General features: G+C 44.4%; 1 protein-coding gene across 1 annotated transcript in view; it reads left to right on the forward strand.

Annotated features, from left to right (window-relative positions):
• The window catches only part of LOC125484059, a 63,142-nt gene that overhangs the window by 10,240 nt on the left and 30,822 nt on the right, over positions 1-22,080 (forward strand). Inside the window, exons 2-3 of the mRNA XM_048601295.1 lie at positions 8,049-8,128; positions 12,733-12,914. Coding sequence (XP_048457252.1) covers positions 12,857-12,914 — 58 coding nt within the window. The 5' untranslated portion in view covers positions 8,049-8,128; positions 12,733-12,856. The remainder of the gene's footprint in view (positions 1-8,048; positions 8,129-12,732; positions 12,915-22,080) is intronic.

Here is a 22,080-nt window from a genome sequence, read left to right on the forward strand (position 1 = left end):
TCAGCCTTCCTGCTCCTCTGATGCTGCTTGGCCTGCTGTGTTCATCCAGCTCTACACTTTGTTATCTGAGTAGAGCCTTGTGTTGCTCCAGGGAGTGGGAAGAGAGGGTGAACAGGGGAACTTAATTAAGCAGGAGGCCAAAATTCTGAACCTTGATGATGGGGCGACATTTAAGTTCTCAGAACTGTAAAAATGTCAGGAAGCCCTTATACAGGAATTGGCATCTTATGAAATGCTCATCAAAAGGCTAGCTTGCCAAAATTAAGTTCCCCTTTCTGATTGAGTTCTCCATGAGTAAGCCCTTTATGTGCCCCCTGATCCCCAACCAAGGCAGGGAAGGGGCTGAATTTGCTGGACTTTAGAGTGACCAGCCACTGCTTTGTCCTGTATGGGGGTGTTTGTCAGTACCAGACCAGGATTGAGAATAGGTGGTGTAGATAATAACCCTGAAATTTGCTGAGTTAGCCAAAACAAAAGGAGCTAAAAAAAATACAGAGTTTGAATTATTGAGAAAAGTCAATCAATTGGATGGTGACCAAATGATTCGAAAGGTCAGTAGTTTTAATGTGTTCCTGAAGGCAAGTGTATGTGTTTAATTAGTGCTGTAACTCCACAGTAATGGACTGTGCTGCCAACCTAACTCTGAAAGGCTTGAGTCTCATTTTGAAACAGACACAGTGATTTAGATGTAATTATGTGGGCTATTTAATAGCTAAACAGACAGCACGTGTGTAAATTTCTAATGGATGACTTAAAGTTGCAATAGCTGAGCATGCTAAGGCTGAGGTCAAAGTTCATTAAAACCAAGAGATAAGCCTCTTTCCAAGGACAAACATGCAAGTCCTGATGAACAATCAAACTAGCCATGGTGGATGATGGATTTGTGATGTTTGCTAGAGGTCAGACTGATCATTTGCTGGATACTGGAGAATGTCAAGGTGTGAACATTTAGACTTGTCTGTATGGGGGAAAAGGTCAGAAATCACACGACACCAGGTTATAGTCCAAAAGGTTTATTTGAAAACACAAACTTTCAGAGCCTTGCTCCTTCTTCAGGTATTGCTGAGAGAGGTAGTATCAGATGCAGAATTCATAAATAAAAAATTGAAGGGACACACCACTGATGAGGATGTATTGAACAAACCTGAGATGCTGTTAAATCTTTAATCAGTTAGAAGGTTTTAATTGATTAATATGTATGTGTGAATCCCTGAATTCCTTTCAAGTCACTGTCCTGAGAGAACTAAAGGTTTTAACAATGTAAAGAAGAGGTGACATTTTAGGTCAGACAATGCATGTTAGGTGTGAGGCCTTGTTTAGAATCTGTTTGTGCTTTGGTTTGGAGTCAGACTAGTGTTATTTCTAAAGTAGGAATTTATAAAATGCCACACTTACTGACTCTCTCCCCGACCCACACCCCCACACATTCTCTGTCTCTCCCTCGCACACACACACTCTACCCACACCCCTCTCTCTCTCTCCCTCGCACACACACACTCTACCTCCCCCCCCCACTCTCTCTCTCTCTCTCTCACACACACACAGACACGTGAATCTATGGGGTGAATTTGTATTTGCAGATACAGTCTATTTTGTTCAAAAAGCACACAGTTTATAGACAGTCAGTCAATGTGGCGTTTTATAAATTCCTACTTTAGAAATAAAGCCAGTCTGACTCCAAACATAGTGTACTTTGCTTTAATAAAAGACCTTGGTTACATCGCGTTGTACAAATAACCTTGGGTTATTGATACCCAGAGGAAACCAGGCAGACCAGGGGAAGTAAGATTAAAAGCCAAGAGTGCAGTGGTCTATTTACATGGGGCCTGGAGGATGTCGGAGGGATGGTAGGGCTGTGAACTGGTTAAGGAGGCTGGCCAAGGGTGGCACGCTGTTTGGCCAAGGGGGCAAGCCTATCCTAGGGGGGGTGGTGGGTGGTGCGGCAGGATGTTTCATTATAGGCAGCCATTCAGAGAGCTTGAGTGATGTTGCTGGGTTGCCAAGAATGGATGTCTTGCTGGGTTCCCTTTAAATATGGTGGGAGGACATTTGACGCTGGAAGATAGGACTGAGGACCCCTCCCCATACCTGGCACAGGATTTACCAAGTCCTTGGTCGTGCGTATGGCAAATGACGCGTAGATCAAGAGAGAAGTCAATCTGCCCCTTCACAGAAATGACTCTCATTTCCATACCCAATGCCAAATGTAGACTCCACAAAGCAGCATTCCGCCCATGATGCAGGTTGATGTCTGGTCATCGGAATGTAAAGCAAAAAGAGACTTTATCCACAACCACAGGATGTCCCAAGGAGTGTAATACAGGTGTAAGGTAGGGAACACAGCCAGCTCCCACAAACAATGCTGTGTCAATGATCTTTTTAATATGATGATTGAGAGCATTACACTGGGTAGAACACCCCTGCTGTTCTTTGAAATGGTGCCATGAGATCTTCTCCTTCCTCCTTGGCGTAATGTCTCATCCGAGAGATGGCATCTCCAACAGTGCGGCACTCCTTCAGTGTGGCACTGGAGAGTCAGCCTAGTATTTTGTGCTCAGATCTTCGGAGTGTGACTTTAATCCTGCAACCATCTGACTCAGCACAATTAAATTACCCATTGTATCAAACTCTGTTTCAGGTTCAAAATCCCATTTCCACTGAAGCCCAAGTCTAGTCAGGGGTCAATCCTCAAATTCACTGACCCTTACATTTAAGAAATAAAGGATGTAACTAATCTTTTAATAAAATAACTCTCCTTATTGTTTCTGCAAATTTGCTATGACTAGGGGAAATATTCCCCAAATCCATTCATAAACCATACCACTCAAAAGTTGACAGGACTCAGTGTTAGAATGTAGGCCTTCAACAATGATGACTCAGGTCTGTAAGTGCTATCATGTAGTCACGGATGAATGAAAAGATGGTAACTCTGCCTTACTTTAAATGGAAGTAATCGTTTTATTGGTACAATCAGGGGCCAGAGTAGATTATGATGTTGGTGCTTCAGTTTCCTCAAAAACATACAAAGCCATTCAATGGTTGATTGATTCTGAGAATAGATGGTTTCAACACTTGGTTATCTCCATACAATGATGGTGCTTAGTAAGAGATAATAAGAACTGCCGATGCTGGAGTCAGAGATAACACAGCGTGGAGCTGGAGGAACATAGCGGGCCAGGCAGCATCAGAGGAGCAGGAAAGTTCACATTTCGGGTCAGGACCCTTCTTCAGAAATGGAAGAGGGGGAAGGGAGCTCAGAAATAAATAGAGAGAGAGGGGTGGGGTGTCTATCTTCCAAAGCCCCACCCCTCCTCTCTATTTATTTCTGAGCTCCCTTACCCCTCCCCCATTTCTGAAGAAGGGTCCCAACCGGAAATGTCAACATTCCTGCTCCTCTGATGCTGCTTGGTGCTTAGTAATAGTAGGAACTGCAGATGCTGGAGAATCTGAGATAACAAGGTGTAGAGCTGGATGAACACAGCAGGCCAAGCAGCATCAGAGGAGCAGGAAGGCTGACGTTTCGGGCCTAGACGCTTCTTGGCTCTACACCTTGTTATCTCTGGTGCTTAGTTTTATCACCTGCCCATCAGTTATGTGGCTATTAACAATGAGCCAGTAATTTTAGCTCGAGTAATTGAAGGCCATGTGCACCGCGGCAGAGTGGGGCAATGCTGAATTCATTGAAGACACAGTGGGACTTGATGAAGGGCAAAAATACATTGGAAAATAATGGAATGATGGTCTAGGTGAGAACGTATCTGCTAATGGCATGCTGATGTATAAATCACATTCATTAAGACTCTAAGGTGGGAGCATGGAATGAACTGTACTAATGAGCTAGATTATAGCATCACCATAATGTATAATGGTCAGTAAATGGATGAGTTTGCTAGAACCCCTGGGATGACACAAGACTCACTGCTGGGTAAGGCACAGCTTTAGATACAGCTCAGCATGTGACCATCCCAGCTCACTGCACCGTGTGACCATCCCAGCTCACTGCACAGTGTGACCGTCCCAGCTCACTGCACAGTGTGACCGTCCCAGCTCAGTGAACCATGTGACCGTCCCAGCTCAGTGCACCATGTGACCGTCCCAGCTCACTGCACCGTGTGACCGTCCCAGCTCAGTGCACAGTGTGACCGTCCCAGCTCACTGCACAGTGTGACCGTCCCAGCTCAGTGCACAGTGTGACCGTCCCAGCTCAGTGCACAGTGTGACCGTCCCAGCTCAGTGAACCGTGTGACCATCCCAGCTCAGTGAACCGTGTGACCATCCCAGCTCACTGCACCGTGTGACCATCCCAGCTCACTGCACCGTGTGACCATCCGAGTTCACTGCACCGTGTGACCATCCCAGCTCAGTGCATCGTGTGACCATCCCAGCTCACTGCACCATGTTACCATCCTAGCTCAGTGTCTGCACACCTCCAGCCCTGGCACAGCAGCCTCCTGTAGGGCCCTCCTGGTGCGGTGTGGTGACCTTCTGCCCTGGCACAGTGGCCTCCAAGTGTGGCATTTCACCAGTGCGTTGTGGAGCCAGGACCCGGTGCGGGCTGGAAGCTAAATAACAATGTGGTCTGTTGTGCTGAACTCCTTTCTGTAATACTGGACATTTTATTTCTCTAACACATCTTGTCACAAAAGAAGCTGAGCCAAAGTACTTTTGTATTTAAATCAGTGCTGTATTTGGCAACGTATAAACTTTTCACTATACTCATTGAGTATATGTGACAGTAAAGGCTGCTCTATTCTATTCCAGCCCAGACCCTTCATGATTTTGAAAATCTTTATCAATTCTTCTGTTAGCCTTCTCCTATCTGAGGGAAACAATCCTATCCTCTCCAATCAATCTCATAACTGAAGGTGCCCATCCCTGGAACCATGTTCATGAATCTTGACTCCACTCTCTTCTGATGCCTTCACATCCTTCCTTCAACGTGGTCCCCAGAACTATACACAATGTACCCATTCAGCCTGAACTAGTTTCTTATACAAGGTCAATGTGACATCCCTGCTCTTGTGTTCTGTGCCTCTGTTGGTAAAGCCCAGGATACTGTACACTTTAATAACTACTCTTTCAACTTGCCCTGCAAATTTCAATTACTAATGCATATATAACCTAGGTCCCTCTGCTCTTGCACTCCATTTAAAGCTGCACCATTTTTTATCTTATTTAGTCTCTTCATGGTCTTCCTACCACCACAAATCATTTCACATTTCTCTGTAATCTAACACCTGTCCGCTCCCTCAACCAACTTGTCGATGTCCTTTGGACACTCTACCCTATCTTTCTCACGTTTTACAGTTTCCTTGAGCCCAGGATTTAACAATTACTTCACTGCTGACCACCATTCTTTGTTCTGTATTTTCAAGGAGAATGGCCATGGAGAAAGCACAGTGATGTGAATCAGAATGATTTTGTATTAACCCCAGATGCATCATGAAAATACTCCTCTGAATCTCCTTCAGCCATACAACCTTCCAAGAACTTGAGGGTGACTCAGTGGTTAACACTGCTGCCTCACATCGCCAGGGACCCAGCTTCAGTTCCAGCCTCAGGTGACTGTCTGTGTGGAGTTTGCACATTCTCCCCATGTCTGCATGGGTTTCCTCCAGGTTTCCTCCCACAGTCCAAAGATGTGCAGGTTAGGGTGGATTAGCTGTGCTAGATTGCCCCGTAGTTCCAGGGATGTGCAGGCTTGGTGGATTAGCCATGTGAAATGCAGGGTTACAGGGAAAGCTTAGGGTTATGGGATGCACTTTGGAGAGTTAGTGTGGACTCGATGGACTGAATGGCCTGCTTCCATACTGCAGGGATTGTATGAACTCTGAGTCCGACCACTCTGGCCTCTTTTCCATCCCACAGTCCCCTCGCCTTATTGTTGCTGTGGTACCTACATCCCTTTTGGCTGCAAAACTCTTGAATTTCCATGCTCTCTGGCTTTAAGATGCTCCTGGAAAACCATCCCAGTGACCAGCTCCTATTAATTCCTAACAGTGTCCATGTTGTCTTTTTGACAACTGTTCCAGTGAAGCACCTTAGCATGCCTTCACCCCCACCCCCCACGAACTTCACATGAATGCAAGGAAACTCCCTGTCTGAAGGTGCATACCTGCTGAAGAGACAAGATGCTGCCAGAGCTCCTCTGTTTAGTAATGATGAGAGAATGTGGAAGAAGACACAAGGAATAACGTGACAGTGTAATCACTTATTCAATTCTAGTTGCTAAAATTAAAGGGCAGATCTAATTTGAATTCAATGCATTTGCAATGCATAAAAACTGCTCAATGTCAACATCAAACTTGTGCTTGGAAATTGAGTTGTGGCTCTGCAGTCTGCCTGAACCAAATGAAGACAGTCTAATAAGTGAGAATTCAGGAGGAATTAGTATGGAAAGACCAGTGACACACCATAGCTGACTGCTTGTTAAAGGCTTGAGGTGAAAAGCAGTGTACTCCCTGTCTGGAACATAATCAGGATTCAGCTTCCAAGTGTGACTGTGGCAAGCGAAGGAGCAGTTCAATTTTATTTTACAAATGAAGTGCCAATCATGAGGGCTGTGAGGTATTTTTTTCCTTTAACCTAATGCATCTTGTTGGCTTGACATGCTGTAACTGTTGCAATTATTTTTTTCCAAAAGGAAGATTTATTCTGCGTCACTGGTGTTTTTTTTTTGCTCATCCCAAATTACCTTTGAATTGAGCAGCTGGCCAGGGCTACTTCAGAGGGTATTGAAGAGTCAATCACATGGCAGTGGGTCTGGAGTCACATGTAAGCCAAGTTCCTTCCCTAAAACATAATGGTGAACCAGAGGGTGACAGTGATAGTGCTAATTTTGTGGTCTCCACTGAGGCAAATTATCAGATCCCCATTTTTTTTATGTTGACTAAATTAACATTCCACAAGCTTCTGTCCAGGGATTCGAACCTACGTCTCCAGAACACTGAGACCTTTTCTGAGGAAGGGTCACCGGACCCGAAACGTTCACTCTGTTTTTTCCTTCACAGATGCTGCCAGACCTGCTGAGCTTTTCCAGCAACTTTGTTTTTGAGACTTTTGCTGCGGTCTGCTAAAAATACAGTTGTCATAATCCCGCTGGACCATTTGGCTTCTCTTTCATTAGGGAGACAGAGAGAGAGGACTGATGGAGAGTTAAACCTGAGGGTCACTACATCTCAAGCAAATGGAGAGGCTGAGAGTCCTTCACGGTAACCTTAGTCAGTGCAGGAATTGAATGCATACTGTTGGCATCATTCTACATTGTAAAACACCTATCCAGCCAATCAACGCCCTGTGTTGTACTAACCCGGTAACATTAGCACTAGGCCCTAGCTTTAACAAATGGTATAACAGTTGTGTTATATATAGAGTCATAATTGAAGGCACTGGTGAGAATGATGGGTCATTGTATAACATTGGTTGTCACAGTCTTTGAGCTTGACAAGACCCATACTGAGGTTGGTATGGTATCACTGTCCAGTGATTATTATCTCCTGCTTAGACTTAAATCTGCTGTTTCTGTGGAGTTCATGTGGGAGAAGGCAGTTGAAGGTTGTGGAAGATGAGCTGACTCTCTGGTGTCCCAGGACCAATATTTATCTTTCTCTACCTTTAAGGCTCTTGAAATGTACCACCTAACAAAGCTTTTGGCCACCTCCTCACATATCTCCATATGTCCCTCCATGGCAACTTGTGCAGTATTCATTCAATTGACAAGAAAATGTGGAATTGAAATCTCGCCTGTTTTATAACAGATGTGGTGAAGACATGTCATAAATAGTGTTAACGTATAAATACAATTTGTTGCTTTTACAAGATTTTTAATGCAGATAAATCTCCCTATCTTTGTTAGGGCTGTTAGTTGGACACAGAACTAGCTTTGTACTTGCATTCATGTTGATTCTCACAAAAGACATCCTCTCGATAAGCAAAAAGGAACTCAATTTTCACCTTCAGTGAAATCCCAGGTCTCCCGCCTCGTTGAGGTTTCTTCAGAGTAATTACCTTCTCGTTCTAATCAGTCGATTCTACTGATTGTGTTACAGAGTGCAGTTCATTTGCAGCCTGAAAGAAGCAATCTCACCAGGCAACCAAAGCGCAGTGGGACTCAGTATCCGCCTTTGAAGTAAGAACATTGGCTTTTGTATAACGGTGGGTTTATTTTTCTGCTTGATTGGTGCTACTTGCAGTTGTCAAATCCCAGGATTGACTGCATTGTTTTCACCTTTCATATTTATTAGCCCTCTATGTATGTTCTAGCCCAGCTATGATAATTATTGCTAACATTAGATGCATTCCTGTCCTCTAAAAGGTAGGACAAACCATTTATTTTAACTGTGCAAGGTTTGGGAGTAACTCAGTCAATAAATGCTTCCAAATCCTAGGGTGGTGAACGTGAATAGCAAAGCTGGCACTCAGATGCTGCACTGTCAGAGATGCCGTCTTTGGGCTCAGAGGTTATATTGAGGGCTTGATCCCAGCTGGTGCAGAAGAAGAGCCAGTGGGAGTTCTCCCCAGTGTCCTGGGGCCAGTGTTTATTCCTCAAAACAATAAGCAGATTGGTTCGTTATTATTTATTGCTGTTTGTGGGAGTGTGCTGTATACAAATTGGCTGCTGCGTTCCCTACAGTACACCAGTGATGAAACTTCTAAAAGCAATGACTTGGCTAGAAAGCCAACATTGGGACATCTGAAGGTTGTGAATGGTATTGTGGAAAAGAAAGTCTTTCTTATCTATGAACTATGGGTGGGAACATCAGCTCATGCTGCAAACCTATCATTTCTCAAACCGATCCCTGGGATGACGGGATGAAGAGAGATTGGATCAGTTACCTGGACTTTAGAGGAATGAGGAGGGGATCTCGTCGAAACTTACAAAATTCTAACAGGAATAGTCAGGGTAAATGCATGAAGGATGTTCCTGATGACTGGGATGTCCAAAACCAGGGGTCACAGTCTAAAGATACAGGGCTGGCCATTTAGGACAGTCATGAGGAGAAATGTCTTCATCCAGAGACTGGTGAGCCTGTGGAATTCTTTGCCACAGAAAGCGATCAAGAAAAAATATTGAATGTTTTCAAGAAGGAGTTAGATATAGTTGTTGGGTCTAAAGGGATCAAAGGGTATGGAGAGAAAGCAGGAACAGGGGACTGAGATGGATGATCAGCCCCAATCATATTGAATGGTGGAGCAGGCTTGAAGGGCTGAATGGCCTACTCCTGGTCCTATTTTTCATGTTTCTATGGTTCTGTTTGTTTGTGATTGGAAAGGAGCTCACCAAAATAAAGCCTAATTATATAGAATGACACAGTACGTACAGAGCAGAAAGAGGCCCTTCACCACAGCCAGCCCATATCTCTGTTAATACTGTAATCAAGGCTTTTCCCATCCTACCTCAACACTCTCTCCCCATAACCTTGTATTCATTTTTCTTCAAATGTCTACCTGGCTTCCTCTTGATTACATCCAGACCATTGTCCTCAATCACCTTCAGTGGTAACAAGTTCCACATCTTTTATAAAATCAATGAAGGAACAGCAATTTAGTTCCAAATCTGGATGGTGAGAGACTTGGAGGGGACTTTGCAAGTGATGGTTTTCATATGTGCCTGTCGCATTTGTCTTTCTAAGGGCTAAAGGTCATGGGTTTGGAAGGTGCCATCTAAGGATCTTTGGTGAATTGCTGCAGTGTGCCTTCTAAGATAGTACACACTGCTGCTACCGAGCGTCGGTTGGTAGAGGGAGTAAATGTTGAAGGTGATAGTGTTCTAGTTGGTGTTGAGATGCCCCAGCATAATAATTCCGGGGAGAAGAATAACTTCAGGCTCTAAATAAGGAATGGCCAATCCACAGTTCCCTGTTTTGACTGATTCCATTTGAACACAATGAGGCCAAAGTCCAGGAACCAACACAAGACTGCCACCTGGATGTCAGACCAGAAATTGCAAATGCCATGGCCAAACAGAGTGAAAGAGGAATACAGAAAAGGGGAAGGGCAGAATGAAAGTTTAAAGAGGGGACAAGTACTCCATTGGCATGTCCTGCATCCGCACAATGGATTAAAGTTACTGACCTGAAGCTGGGCAGTTTGCGATTGAACTTGTCAGCAACTTGGAGCGATAGCAAGACGATACAAAGCAGTGAAGGATAAGTGCTAGTGGATGTCTGTAGTTAATGATCTTGTCATTCCTCATTCAACTTCCACGTTTTAGTTTAGTTTCTAATCAATCTGTTCAGAAACATTCTTATACACCTCTGGAGCAGGTGGGACTCGAACCAGGCTCAGAAATGGGGACACTACCACTGTACCTCAAGAGCCCTAACATCCACATTTTATTTATGATACTAGACAAGACAAACCTGAAAGACCACCATTTTAAGTTTGATGAGTTAAATTGGATTAGATTAATTGGTTTGCACTAATTGGTTTATCATTCAGTTAGTCAATTCCTCACTGTCTTGACCCTCCCTGTGGAATGCTTTCCTGCAATGTTTTTGTTTTTGGATTGAGATTGATTTGTTGAGATTCTCTTCCGAACATTCAAAAGTTAAGTGTGAAGAAAGGTCAATCTTCATTTTTTCATCTCAGTTCCTCAAACAGGGCATTGGATCTCAAAATTCTCTAATCTCGCATTTCACTGCCTCAGATCAAATATTTATCTCCCTTTGGGGCTAACTACATTTTTTTTCAAGTTCACTTTAACGTTATCTTTCTCAAATGGAATCAACCATCTTCCAGTAACATTTCATGCTGACCTTTTCTTTACCATTTAATATTTTATAAATCTCTCGTGGGTTCCTTTTTAAGCCTCTTTCCAGCTCTGGAGAGTTTAGATTTTCATAATGTTTCATCACAATTCTCCACTGTGCGTCTGGCGTCAACATTGTTGGACTTTTGTTAAATCTGTTCTGATACTGGGAAATTGTTTGAAGAGTGTGATGAATCAGAAATGAACATTGGCTCACATTCACACATGAACTTGCATGCTTTGGCAGGAAGAATAGAACAGTGTCCTGTCTAAGTGGAGAGAGATTGGAGAACTCGGAAGTACAGAGCGGTCTAAGTGTTCTGGTTTATGAAGTACATAAAGTTAGTGCACAGCTATAGCAAGTTAGCAGGAAGGCGAGTGAAAAGTTGACATTTATTGCAAGGGAAATAGGCTGCAAGAGTACAGAAATCGTACTGTAGCTCGACAGGACATTGGTAAGAACACATCTGGAATGCTGTGCAGTTTCAGTCTCCTTATTTATATATCTCTGTTAGAAGCAGTTCAGATAAAGTTCACCCACTTCATTCTGTGATGAAGAGCTTATTTTATGAGGGATGATTGAGCAGGTGAGTTCTGTATCATTTGATGTGTTGAAGAATGAGAGATGATCTTTTTGAAACATATGGATCCTGAGGGGATTCAATAGGATGGATTCTAAAGGGTGTCTCTCCTTCTGGGAAAGTCTAGAACTAGGAGGACACAGTTTAACAATAAGGGTTTTACTTTTAAGACAGAGATGAAGAGAATGTTTTCTGAAGAAGAGTCTAGGCCTGAAACGTCAGCCTTCCTGCTCCTCTGATCCTGCTTGGCCTGCTGTGTTCATCCAGCTCTACACCTTGTTATCTGAAGAGAATGTTTTTTGCTCTCAGATAATCATTAGTCTGTGGAATTATTTTGCTAGATGAGATGATGTAGCTGGATCATTGAATGCATTAAAGGCTGAATTAGGTAGAAGTTTGACAGACAAGGGCAGTAATGGTTTATTGGAGGGCCAGATAGGAAAGTGGAGCTGAGATTCCTGAACGAGATCAGCCATGCTCTTATTGAATAGTGGAGCAGGCCGCTCTTAATTCATATGTTTCTTTGTGTTTTCCCAGGAGAGAATGTAATGTCCCCACTGGAAGCAGTTTCAGAAATGGGGGGATAGTATTTGATCGGCTACAAGGATGTGTGTAGGATGCAGTGTAAGGACCACACTCACTCTGTGCCTGTCCAGAGTCTGAGCTGGGGCACCTTGCCAGAGGCCTTCCTACCTAGACTCTAGTTCTAATAGAGTCATAGATTCATACAGCACAGAAACAGACCTTTCAGTCCAACTTATCCATGCCAGCCAAGTTTCCCAAACTAAACTAGTCTAATTTACCTGGCCCATATCCCCCTGGGCCTTTCCTATCCATGTACCTAGCCAAATGTCTTTTAAAAATTATAATACCCTTCAGTGTGCAACTAAAGGGCCCATTCTGTTGAGTTTGGTTTCTCTCCTTGTTTTGTTTTCTGTTGTTATCCTCCTTCATTTGTCTATCCCCTTCCCTCCTTCCCTCAACTTTATTGTTTTTTCTTCCCTCCCTCATGTGGTCTACCATTTCCACTCCTCTCCTCTGTCTTCCTCCTCTTTTACATTTCTTGCAGTCTTCTCTCTTCTGTCTATCCACTCTCTGGTCCCTCTCTCTCTCTCTCAACATCTCCCCGAGGGCTAGCAGGGTGTGATGCTGGATTTCTGAAGCGAGTGGACTTGCTGGGGCAGGGGGCAGCAGCTGCCCAGAAGCATTGAAGGGGAGATGGGGACAGTCTGTTTGGGAGAGATCGGCCTACCTTTCTTGGCCAAACTGAGCCGGAGGAAGCTCCGGTTCCCTGGTCGTCAGAGAGACCGTGAGCGGATTGGGAGGCTGCAGCAACCTACACACAGCGCGGGCTGTCGTGCTATAGCTTCTGTGACAGGAAATGCATTTCTAAACCTGCAGGTACCTTCAGAGCTCTCAGGCGTTTACAAGGACAGAGCAGCTCGACAAAGATGGAAAGGCTCATTTGCAGAGCAGCAGCCAGGGAAGATTAATTCTTCAGTCAGCATCTGTCAGGGGGAGAGCAATGCTGCATCCTCGCCAGTCCTTTCCTCTGGGACGAGGCCACTTGGCAGGCAAATCGGGTAAGGCTTCTAATTACACAACACCAGCGTTCATTTCCAGGCAGCTAGAATATAAGAGCAGAGATGTACTGCTGAGGCTCCGGTCAGACTGTGTTTGGGCAGTTTTGGGCCCCATATCTAAGGAAGCATGTGCTGGCTTGGAAGGAGTCCAGGGGAGGTTTCCAAGATTGATCCCGGGGATGATGGGCTTGTCAAATGAGGAGTGCTTGAGAACTCTGGGTCTGTCCTCAATGGAGTTTGGAAGGATAAGGTGTAATCTGATTGAAACTTACAGAATACTGAGAGGCCTGGACAGAGTGGATGTGGAGAAGATGTTTCTACTAGTAGGAGAGACCAGGACCTGAGGGCACAGTTTCAGAGCGAAGGGGTGACCATTTAGAACTGAGATGAGGAGGAATTTCTTCAGCCAGAGGGTGGTAAATCTAAGGAACACATTGCTGCAGAGGGCTGTGTGGACTAATCATTGAGTGTATTCAACACAGCCATAGATGGGTTCTTGATTAGTAAAGGATGAAGAGTTACGGAGAGTAGGCGGAGAATGGGGTTGAGAAACATATCACTTATGATTGGATGGTGGAGCAGACCCGATGGGCAGAATGGCCTGATTCTGTTCCTACATCTAATGGTCTTAATACAGCTGTCTGCTACCATCACGTTCCAACTGATTGATGTGCGAGTCTGCAGATTTCGTTTGACTGTTTCATATCATCTCCAAATAGCTGCAAACTGTATAGAGATACAGTCACACTGCAACACCCTCAGATTGCCCAGGAGATTTCGTCAGACTCCCAGCAACTGCAAAATTCCAGGGATTCACGTCTGGGTCTGGCACTGAGCACGTAGCATTGACTCATCAAACGGACCCTGACTGGGAGGTTTCCAGGCTGGAGAAACTCCCTTTTCTCCTAAAGAAGGGCAATTAAAATACTAAAACAATAGACACACACTAATACTGCCATGGCTTTGGGGCAGGAGGAACACACAGTGTTCCTGGAAAGGATATGTCCCTCCTCCCAAAGCTCCTCAGCCTTGCTGATGGAGACAAGGCAGGTGCAGCATGAAGTCATGGATAGTTTTGAAAGGAAGGATAAGAGTTTTGAAATTCAAGTGCTGCTGAACTGGGAGCTAATGTAGGTCACAGAGTACCTCAATGCTGGGCCAATTGGATGATTTAGCATCCAGGTTCAATTCAAAATAGAAATGAGTAGGAATTTCTTCACTCAGTAGGTAGTGAATCTGTGGAATTATCCTCCCTCATCTGTCTATCCACTTCCCTCCCTCCCTCCATTTTTCTGTGTTTTTCTCTCCCTCATATGGTCTACCATTTCCACTCCTCTCCTCTGTCTTCCTCCTCTTTAACATTTCTTGCAGTCTTCTCTCTTCTGTCTATCCACTCTCTGGTCCCTCTCTCTCTTATCATAGAGGGCTATCGAGGCTGGGTCATCAAACATACTCAAGGCTGAGATAGAGAGAGAGGTTTACTCAGAAAGAGAATTGAGGGTTATGGGGAAAAGGCAGGAAGGTGGACTTGAAGATGATCACATCAGCCATGATCACATTGGTGAAGCAGACTCGATGGGCGAAATGGCCTATTTCTGCCTCTTTGTCTTATGCATTCTTTAAGCTGACATTCACATTCACTTGACATGGTAGGCCTTGGCCTCTGTGTGTTAATAAGACCAAACTGCTTACAAGTACATCAGAAAACTTTGTGAGGTTTTGCTACCATGAGTAAATATTTTAACTGTCAAGTTGAACATCCACAAACTTTTTTTCTACCCCTTGTTCTTTCATGGAATCTATTGACTGTTGGCATGACCAGCATTTGTTGTCCATCTTTAATTATCCTTGAACTGAGTGGCTGCTGGGCCTTTTTGGAGGACAGTTAAGGATGAACCACATTGCTGTGGGTCTTTTTTTTACTCACCTAGTGAGACCTGGGTGTTACTGGCTGGGCCAGCATTTATTGCCCGTCCCTAGTTGCCCCTTGAGAAGGTGGTGGTGAGTTGTCTTCATGAACTGCTGCAGTTCATGTGATGTATGTAGACCCACAATACCCTTAGGGAGGAAATTCCAAGATTTCGATCCAGCAACAAAGAAGGAACAATGATTTATTTCCAAGTCAGGATGGTGAGTGACTTGGAGGGGAACTTGAAGGTGGTGGTGTTCCCATGTATCTGCTGCTCTTGTCCTTTTAGATGGATGTGGTAGTGGGTTTGGAAGGTGCTGTGTGAGGATCTTTCGTGAATTTCTGCAGCGCATCTTGTAGATAGTACACACTGCTGCTACTGAGAGTTGGTGGTGGATGGAATGGATGCTTGTGAATGTGGTGCCAATCAAGCAGGCTGCTTTGTTTTGGATGGTGTCAAGCTTTTTGAGTACTGTTGGAGCTGTAACCATCCAGGCAAGTGGCAGTATTCCATCACATTCCTGACTCATGCCTTGTAGCTGCTGGACAGACTTTGGAGAGACTGGAGTTGAGTTACTCTCCGCAGTATTCCTAGCTTCTGACCTGCTCTTGTAGCAACTGTGTTTATATGGCAAGTCCAGTTGAGTTTCTGGTCAATGCTAATCCCTATGATGTTGATAGTGGGGAGCCCGGTAATGGTAACACCGTTGAATGTCAAAGGGCAGTGGTTAGATTGTCTCTTCTTGCCTGGTTGGCAATCCGTTTGTTGTGGGATTGCTTAGCTCTGTCTATCACTATGGCGTGCAAGTAGTCCTGTTTGGTAGCTTCGCCAGGCTGATATCTCATCTTCAGTAAGCCTGGTGCTGCTCCTGCCATGTCCTCCTGCACTCTCCATTGAACCAGGGTTGATCCCCTGGTTTGATGGTAATGGTTGAGTGGGGGATATGCCGGGCCATGAGGTTACAGATTGCGCTGGAGTACAATTCTGCTGCTGTTGATGGCCCACAGCGCCTCATGGATGCCGAGTCTTGAGTTGGTAGATCTGTGTGAAATCTGCCCCATTTAGCAAGGTGATAGTGCCACACAACACGATGGAGGTTATTCTCAATGTGAAGGTGGGACTTCATCACCAGAAGGACCGTGGAATGGTCACTCTTACCGATACTGTCATGGACAGATATAACTGCAGCTGGCAGATTGGTAAGGATGAGGTCAAGTATGTTTTTCCCTCTTGTTGGTTCCCTCACCACCTGCCGCAGACCCAGTCTAGCAGCTCTGTCCTTTAGGACCCGACCAGCTCGATCAGTAATACTGCTGCCGAGACACTCTTGGTGTTGGACATTGAAATCCCCCACCCAGAGCACATTTTGTGCCCTTGCCATGCTCAGTCCTTCCTCCAAGTGTTGTTCTACTGATTCATCAGCTGAGGGAGGATGGTACATGGTAATCAGTAGAAGGTTTCCTTGCCCATGTTTAACCTGAAGCCATGAGACTTCATGGCGTCCGGAGTCAATGTTGAGGACTCACAGAGCGACTCCGTCCTGACTGTATCCCACTGTGCCACCCCCTCTGCTGGGTCTGTCCTGCCGGTGGGACAGGGATGGTGATGGTGGTGTCTGGGAAATTGTCTGTAAGGAATGATTCTGTGAGTATGACTATGTCAGGCCGCTGCATGACTAGTCTGTGAGACAGCTCTCCCAGTTTTGGCATTAGCTCCCAGATATTAGTGAGGAGGACTTTACAGGGTCGACAGGGCTGTTTCTGCTGTTGTCTTTTCCAGTGCCTAGGTCGATGCCAGGTGATCCGTCCAGTTTCATTTCTTTGCCAGGAGATTGATAGAAGTGAATGGCTTGCCAGGCCATTTCAGGGGGCAGTTAAGGGTCACCCTGTGAGTCTAAAGTCACATGTAGGCCAGATCAGGTGAGGATGGCAGATTTCCTTCCATGAAGGGCATTAGTGAACCAGATGGGTTTTGACAATAATCGATAATAGATTCATGATCGCCATGAGTGAGATTAGCTCCAGATTTAGATATTTTCCGAATCAACCCATTCAGGATATTATTACATACCCCTGGATCAGGTGGGACTTGAGCCTTTGTCTCCTAGCTCAGAGGTAGGGACTGTACTATTGCACCACAAGAGCCCTTCATTCCAGGTTTATTTACTATGTTTAAGTTCCCTTGGCTGTTACAGTGGGATTTGAACATACATCCCCAGAGAGTTAGTCTAGGATACGACCCAGTGACATTACCACTAGGCCAGTATCTTCCCAGCGTATTCACTCAATCTGAAGCCCGTCAGTCTATTCGAGCTGATCACAAGATCAGGCCCAACAGAGAAACAGTGATGTGAAAAATGACTGTAGCTAATGGCTAGATCAGTCAACATTTAGACAAGAAAGGCATTGAGAGCTACACAAGATAAATATAGTCGAAATAATTTCATGTGGTGACTGAAGGGAACTTCAGAAATGTCACGCTAAGCAAGGCATCTGCTGATCAGTGACTACTCGAACTTACAGTCAGAGGTCTATTTTGGGTTTTCCCTTGAGCCATTATCGGCATGTCTTCTTTCTGAATTAAGCAGGTATAAAATCCAGGAGGAGTGCATGGGTTTGTAAATAAATCAATCTCAGCTGGAGCGAGGCACTTCAACAGAAGTGCTGGCAAAAAAATGGTAAAAATTAACATGAGGTTCCTCCACCCCATGCCCCCACGCTGTGCCTCTGCACTACACAAGATAGTCATGCGGATTTTGAACGTTCCAATTCTTACATTTCCATTGTCCAATTCTTTGACACAGCTGGTGGCTGAGATCCTGTTGCGCTGATTGGGGGAGCGTTTCAGCCACTGTTTAGAGACTGGCAGGGAACCTCCCCATGCCCTCCCCCATCAGCTTGGTGGCAATGGTGGGGTGAGTGAGGAAGGTGCAGTCCCATGGAATTGTGTATTCCTTTAGGCATTTAACTGGCCACCTTCAGGTGCTCCCTGGTGTTTGTGGTCACCAGCTGGGTGGGTTTTACACCAGCGGCTCACCTCTTACCAGGACCCCAAGAAGGGGTGGTATCACACCCCTTCCTGGCCAGTTGTGCAGCCCCACTTAGTCCCTCAGCCACCTCCAAGCTGTAGTGGGCTTGACTTGACTGATTAATGAGCCTAATTGACAACCCCACCAACCCCAAACAGCTGCGAATCCTGCATTAACGTGAGCCAGGGCAGATAGAGCTGTTTACCTCCACTATTCCGTGGCACTACCTCCAATATTGCAATGCAGTGGCAATCCAGATCACCTGGACCACAGGTAACAGCACCTTGCATCTGTATGGTGGTTATTGTTAAAGAGGCTGATATCCCAAAATGCTCCACACTAATGTGGTTCGAGGCTGGGATTCTATTTAAAAGGTGGTCAGTTGAAACACGTGACTAGATTGATATCGATGCTGAAAATCAGTTTGACCGACACTGACTCTGGAAAGGAAGATAAAAGATAATGTTTATATAGTGCCATGGGATCAGCATCTGAAAGGGACCTCAATTTAGAAGAAAGGCAGTAAATAGGATCAGGAGTAGGCCATTCGGCCCTTCAAGCCTCCTCTACCATTCAACATGATCATGGCTGATCATCCAACTCACTCCTCTGTTCCTGTTTTCTCCCCATACCCTTTGATCTATTTAGCCCTAAAAACTGTATCTACATCATATAAACTGACATTTTCCCAGCCATCATCAGTTCTGAGGAAGGGTCACCAGACCAGAAACATTAACTCTGATTTTTCCTTCACAGATGCTGCCAGACCTGCTGAGATTTTCCAGCAATTTCTGTTTTGTTTCCTGATTTACAGCATCCGCAGTTCTTTCGTTTTTTTTATATCTACATCTTTCTTGTAACATTCAATATTTTGGCCTCATCCCCTTTCTGTGGTGGTGAACTTCACAGGCTCACTACTCTCAGGGTGCTCTAAGGAAGGGTCACTTGACCCAAAACATTAACTCTGATTTCTCCCCACAGATGCTGCCAGACCCGCTGAGCTTTTCCAGTAATTTCTATTTTTGTTCCTTAGACTGTGAACCTGCTTCTGGACACCCTGGTCATTGGGAATATTCTTCGTGCATTTACCCTGTCTAGTCCTGTTAGAATTTGTTAGGTTTCCATGAGACTGCACTCCCCACCCACACCGCCACGCACCCCGCGCCCCCCCCAGCACCACACCCCCCACCCCGTTCTTCTAAACTCCAGTAAATATTGTCTTAACTGTCCCGGTCTCTCTTTGTATGTCAGTCCCGCCATCCCGTTTAAAGCCTAAATCAAAATAAGGTCCCTTTAGGAACCTTAGTGAAACCACCTGACTATTGTACAAACCCATCTGGTCCACCAATGTCCTTAAGGGAAGGAAATCTGCCATCTTTACCTGGTCTGTGACTCCAGACCCACAGCAACGTGCTTGACTCTCAACTGCCTTTTGAAATGGCCCAACAAGTGTGACGATTTTATGGCTTTAAGGGATGTATTTTGTTTTTGTTTTTGAACAGAGGTTTTAAGTCAGAGGCGCTGAGCTGCCGATTGAAATCCCACAAGGTAAACAGTTTATGGGGCCTTGGGTTTTTTCCCTAAGGTAGGAACAATAGAAGCAGCTTGAATGGGTGGGACATGCTCCCAGAGAACAAGGATTTTTAGCTTTAGTTTTTCAGTAGCAGTTGCTGGGGTCTTGAAGCTGAGTTTGAAAGCTGCAGTACATTTCTCCCTGCTACTGTCTCCCTCAGAGTTTTCTCTTGAAGTTTTTCCTCCTGGACTAAAAAATTACCTGAGACAATTTTTTTTCTGAACTTGTGTTGATGGCATGTTACTATATTGGAACAGTTACTGTTTAGTGGTTAAATAATCTATTATTCTGTTGAGTTTTCCAGTGGAGTTAAATTATTGCAATTTCATCTTTCTTTTGTTGTATTTTAACTGCAGTGCATGAATAAAGTGTGTTTTGCTTAGCGTTGAGTATTTTGACCAATTAAATTGCATCTGGATCGCGATATCTTACACTTACGTTTAAAATAAGAAAACATTAGTGTCAAGACTATCTTTTGAATATACTTTGAGGGCATTTGGTCTGGTTCATAACGCAAGCCACTCAGTTGTAACTATCAGACCATAAGACCATAAGGCATAGGAGCAGAAGTTAGGCCATTCAGCCCATCGAGTCTGCTCTGCCATTCAATCATGGCTGATAAGTTTCTCAACCCCATTCTCCCGCTTTCTCCCTGAAAATAATTGAGGGAAGAATCTAAGGAAATGTCTCACCACCAAGTTTTCAAGGGGCAATAAATGTTGGCATTTTTATCTTATTCTTTTATGGGAAGTGGGGGTCACTGGCAAGAGAGGTATTTGTTGCCCATCCTTAATTGCCCCTTGAACGGATTGTCTTGCTTGGCAGAGGGCAGTTAACACTCAAGACATTTGCAACAACTGCTCAAATGTAACATTATTGAGAGTTGAAATTGAATTCCACTGACTGATGTTGTGGGACTTAGATTGCTGCTGATCTCAATTATCAAGGAAAGTACAGATGACCTTTTTAATTGACAAATTGGAATTGGCTGAGTAGGCTACTGGCTTAGACAGTGACACCGACATCCCAGAAACAAATGAAAAAAGATTTGTTTTGGGTCTCCATAACTATGGGGGTTTTAGATCAAGTTTCACGGAATCACAGAATACTGCATCAGCTTTCTGATTGATCATCTCACTTAGTGTCACTCCCCTGCTTTCTCCCTGTTACCCTGCATGTTCTTTGTTTTGTGGTAATAATCCAGTTGCATCTTGAATGCCATGATTGAACTTCCGTCATACAATATATCCTAACCACTCCTTCTCCTTTCACTTTGACTTCTTTTGCTTATTACTTTAAATTTGTGCTCTCTCATTGTTGATCCTTTCACAAATGGGAGCAGTTTGGCCCTATTTCCTCTGTCCAGACCCCTCATGATTTTGAACACTTCAATCTGATCTCCTGCCTGCCTTTTCTTCTCTAGGGTGAACAGTGTCAGTTTCTCCGTCTGTCCTCAAAACTGAGATTCCTCATCTCTGGTGCCCTTCTCATGAACCCTTCTTCTGTTCTTTGATGTTAGAGTTAGATCTGCTGTAGGACCTCGCAAGCAGTCATCTGGTATTGGTGCCATCTTGCATCATCATGCCTTAAAAAGATTTTCCAGCGACTTCACAGTGTAGAGTCCAGCACCTTTACTCTCTCAATACTTTCCTGGGAAGTAGGAGTCATTGACAAGGCCAGAATTTATTACCCATTTCTAATTGCTGTTGAACTGAGTGGCAAGCTCGGCCATTTCAGAGGGCAGCAAAAAGTCAACGCCATTGCCGTGGGTCTGGAGTCACATGGAGACTACTGTAGGTAAGGGTTGCAGCTTTCCTTCCCTAAAGGCCATTGATATAATGTCTAGAGACATTATATTATGTTAACCCTGGTTCCCTGAACATAGAGACTGGAGTCTTCACTGAGAGTACATAACAGAAGATCCATTCATAGCGCAACTAAATATCTAATGATTTTATCACAGCCATTGCTATAGTCAGGCCTCACGTGATTGAGTAACTTTTCTGCTGGACTACAATGTACAGCAGCAGACATTCGAGATAGAACTGATACTTTTATATACAGGAATATCGTAACTTAACTCTTGTAAAGACCCATGCTTGTCTGATCAGAGATACTTGCAATATCACAGCACACATTAGTGAATGAGATTGGGTTTTACAACAATCAATGATAGTTTTGTAGTCAAAGTTACTGAGACTAGCTTTCAATTCCAGATTTATAAACTGAATTTAAATCGCAACAGCTGTCTTTGTGGGATTCAAACCCCTCTTGTCAGAGCTTTAGCCTGGTCATCTGCAGTACTAGTCAAGTTACGTTACGACTACCTTGTCGTATTCCCCAAATATTCCAGCTGAGGTCAAAATAGTAATATATAGAAGATCAGAATAACTTCATCACTCTTGTACTCTATACCTCTATTAATAAAGCCTCAAATACTGCTCTGTCAATCTGTCCAGCTATCTTTAATGATTCATGCATACAAACACCCAGATTCCCCTGCTCCTGTTCCCGCTTTACAGCATTTACAGACAAACTGTGGTCAAAGTGTTGGATAGCCGAGGACACTGACGGACAAGAGAAACAGCACGAGGAAAAGCTGTTTACACAGTGAGTCATAGAGATGTACAGCATGGAAACAGACCCTTCAGTCCA

This window comes from Rhincodon typus, chromosome 9, assembly GCF_021869965.1.
Source record: "Rhincodon typus isolate 14 chromosome 9, sRhiTyp1.1, whole genome shotgun sequence".
Lineage (NCBI taxonomy): Eukaryota > Metazoa > Chordata > Chondrichthyes > Orectolobiformes > Rhincodontidae > Rhincodon > Rhincodon typus.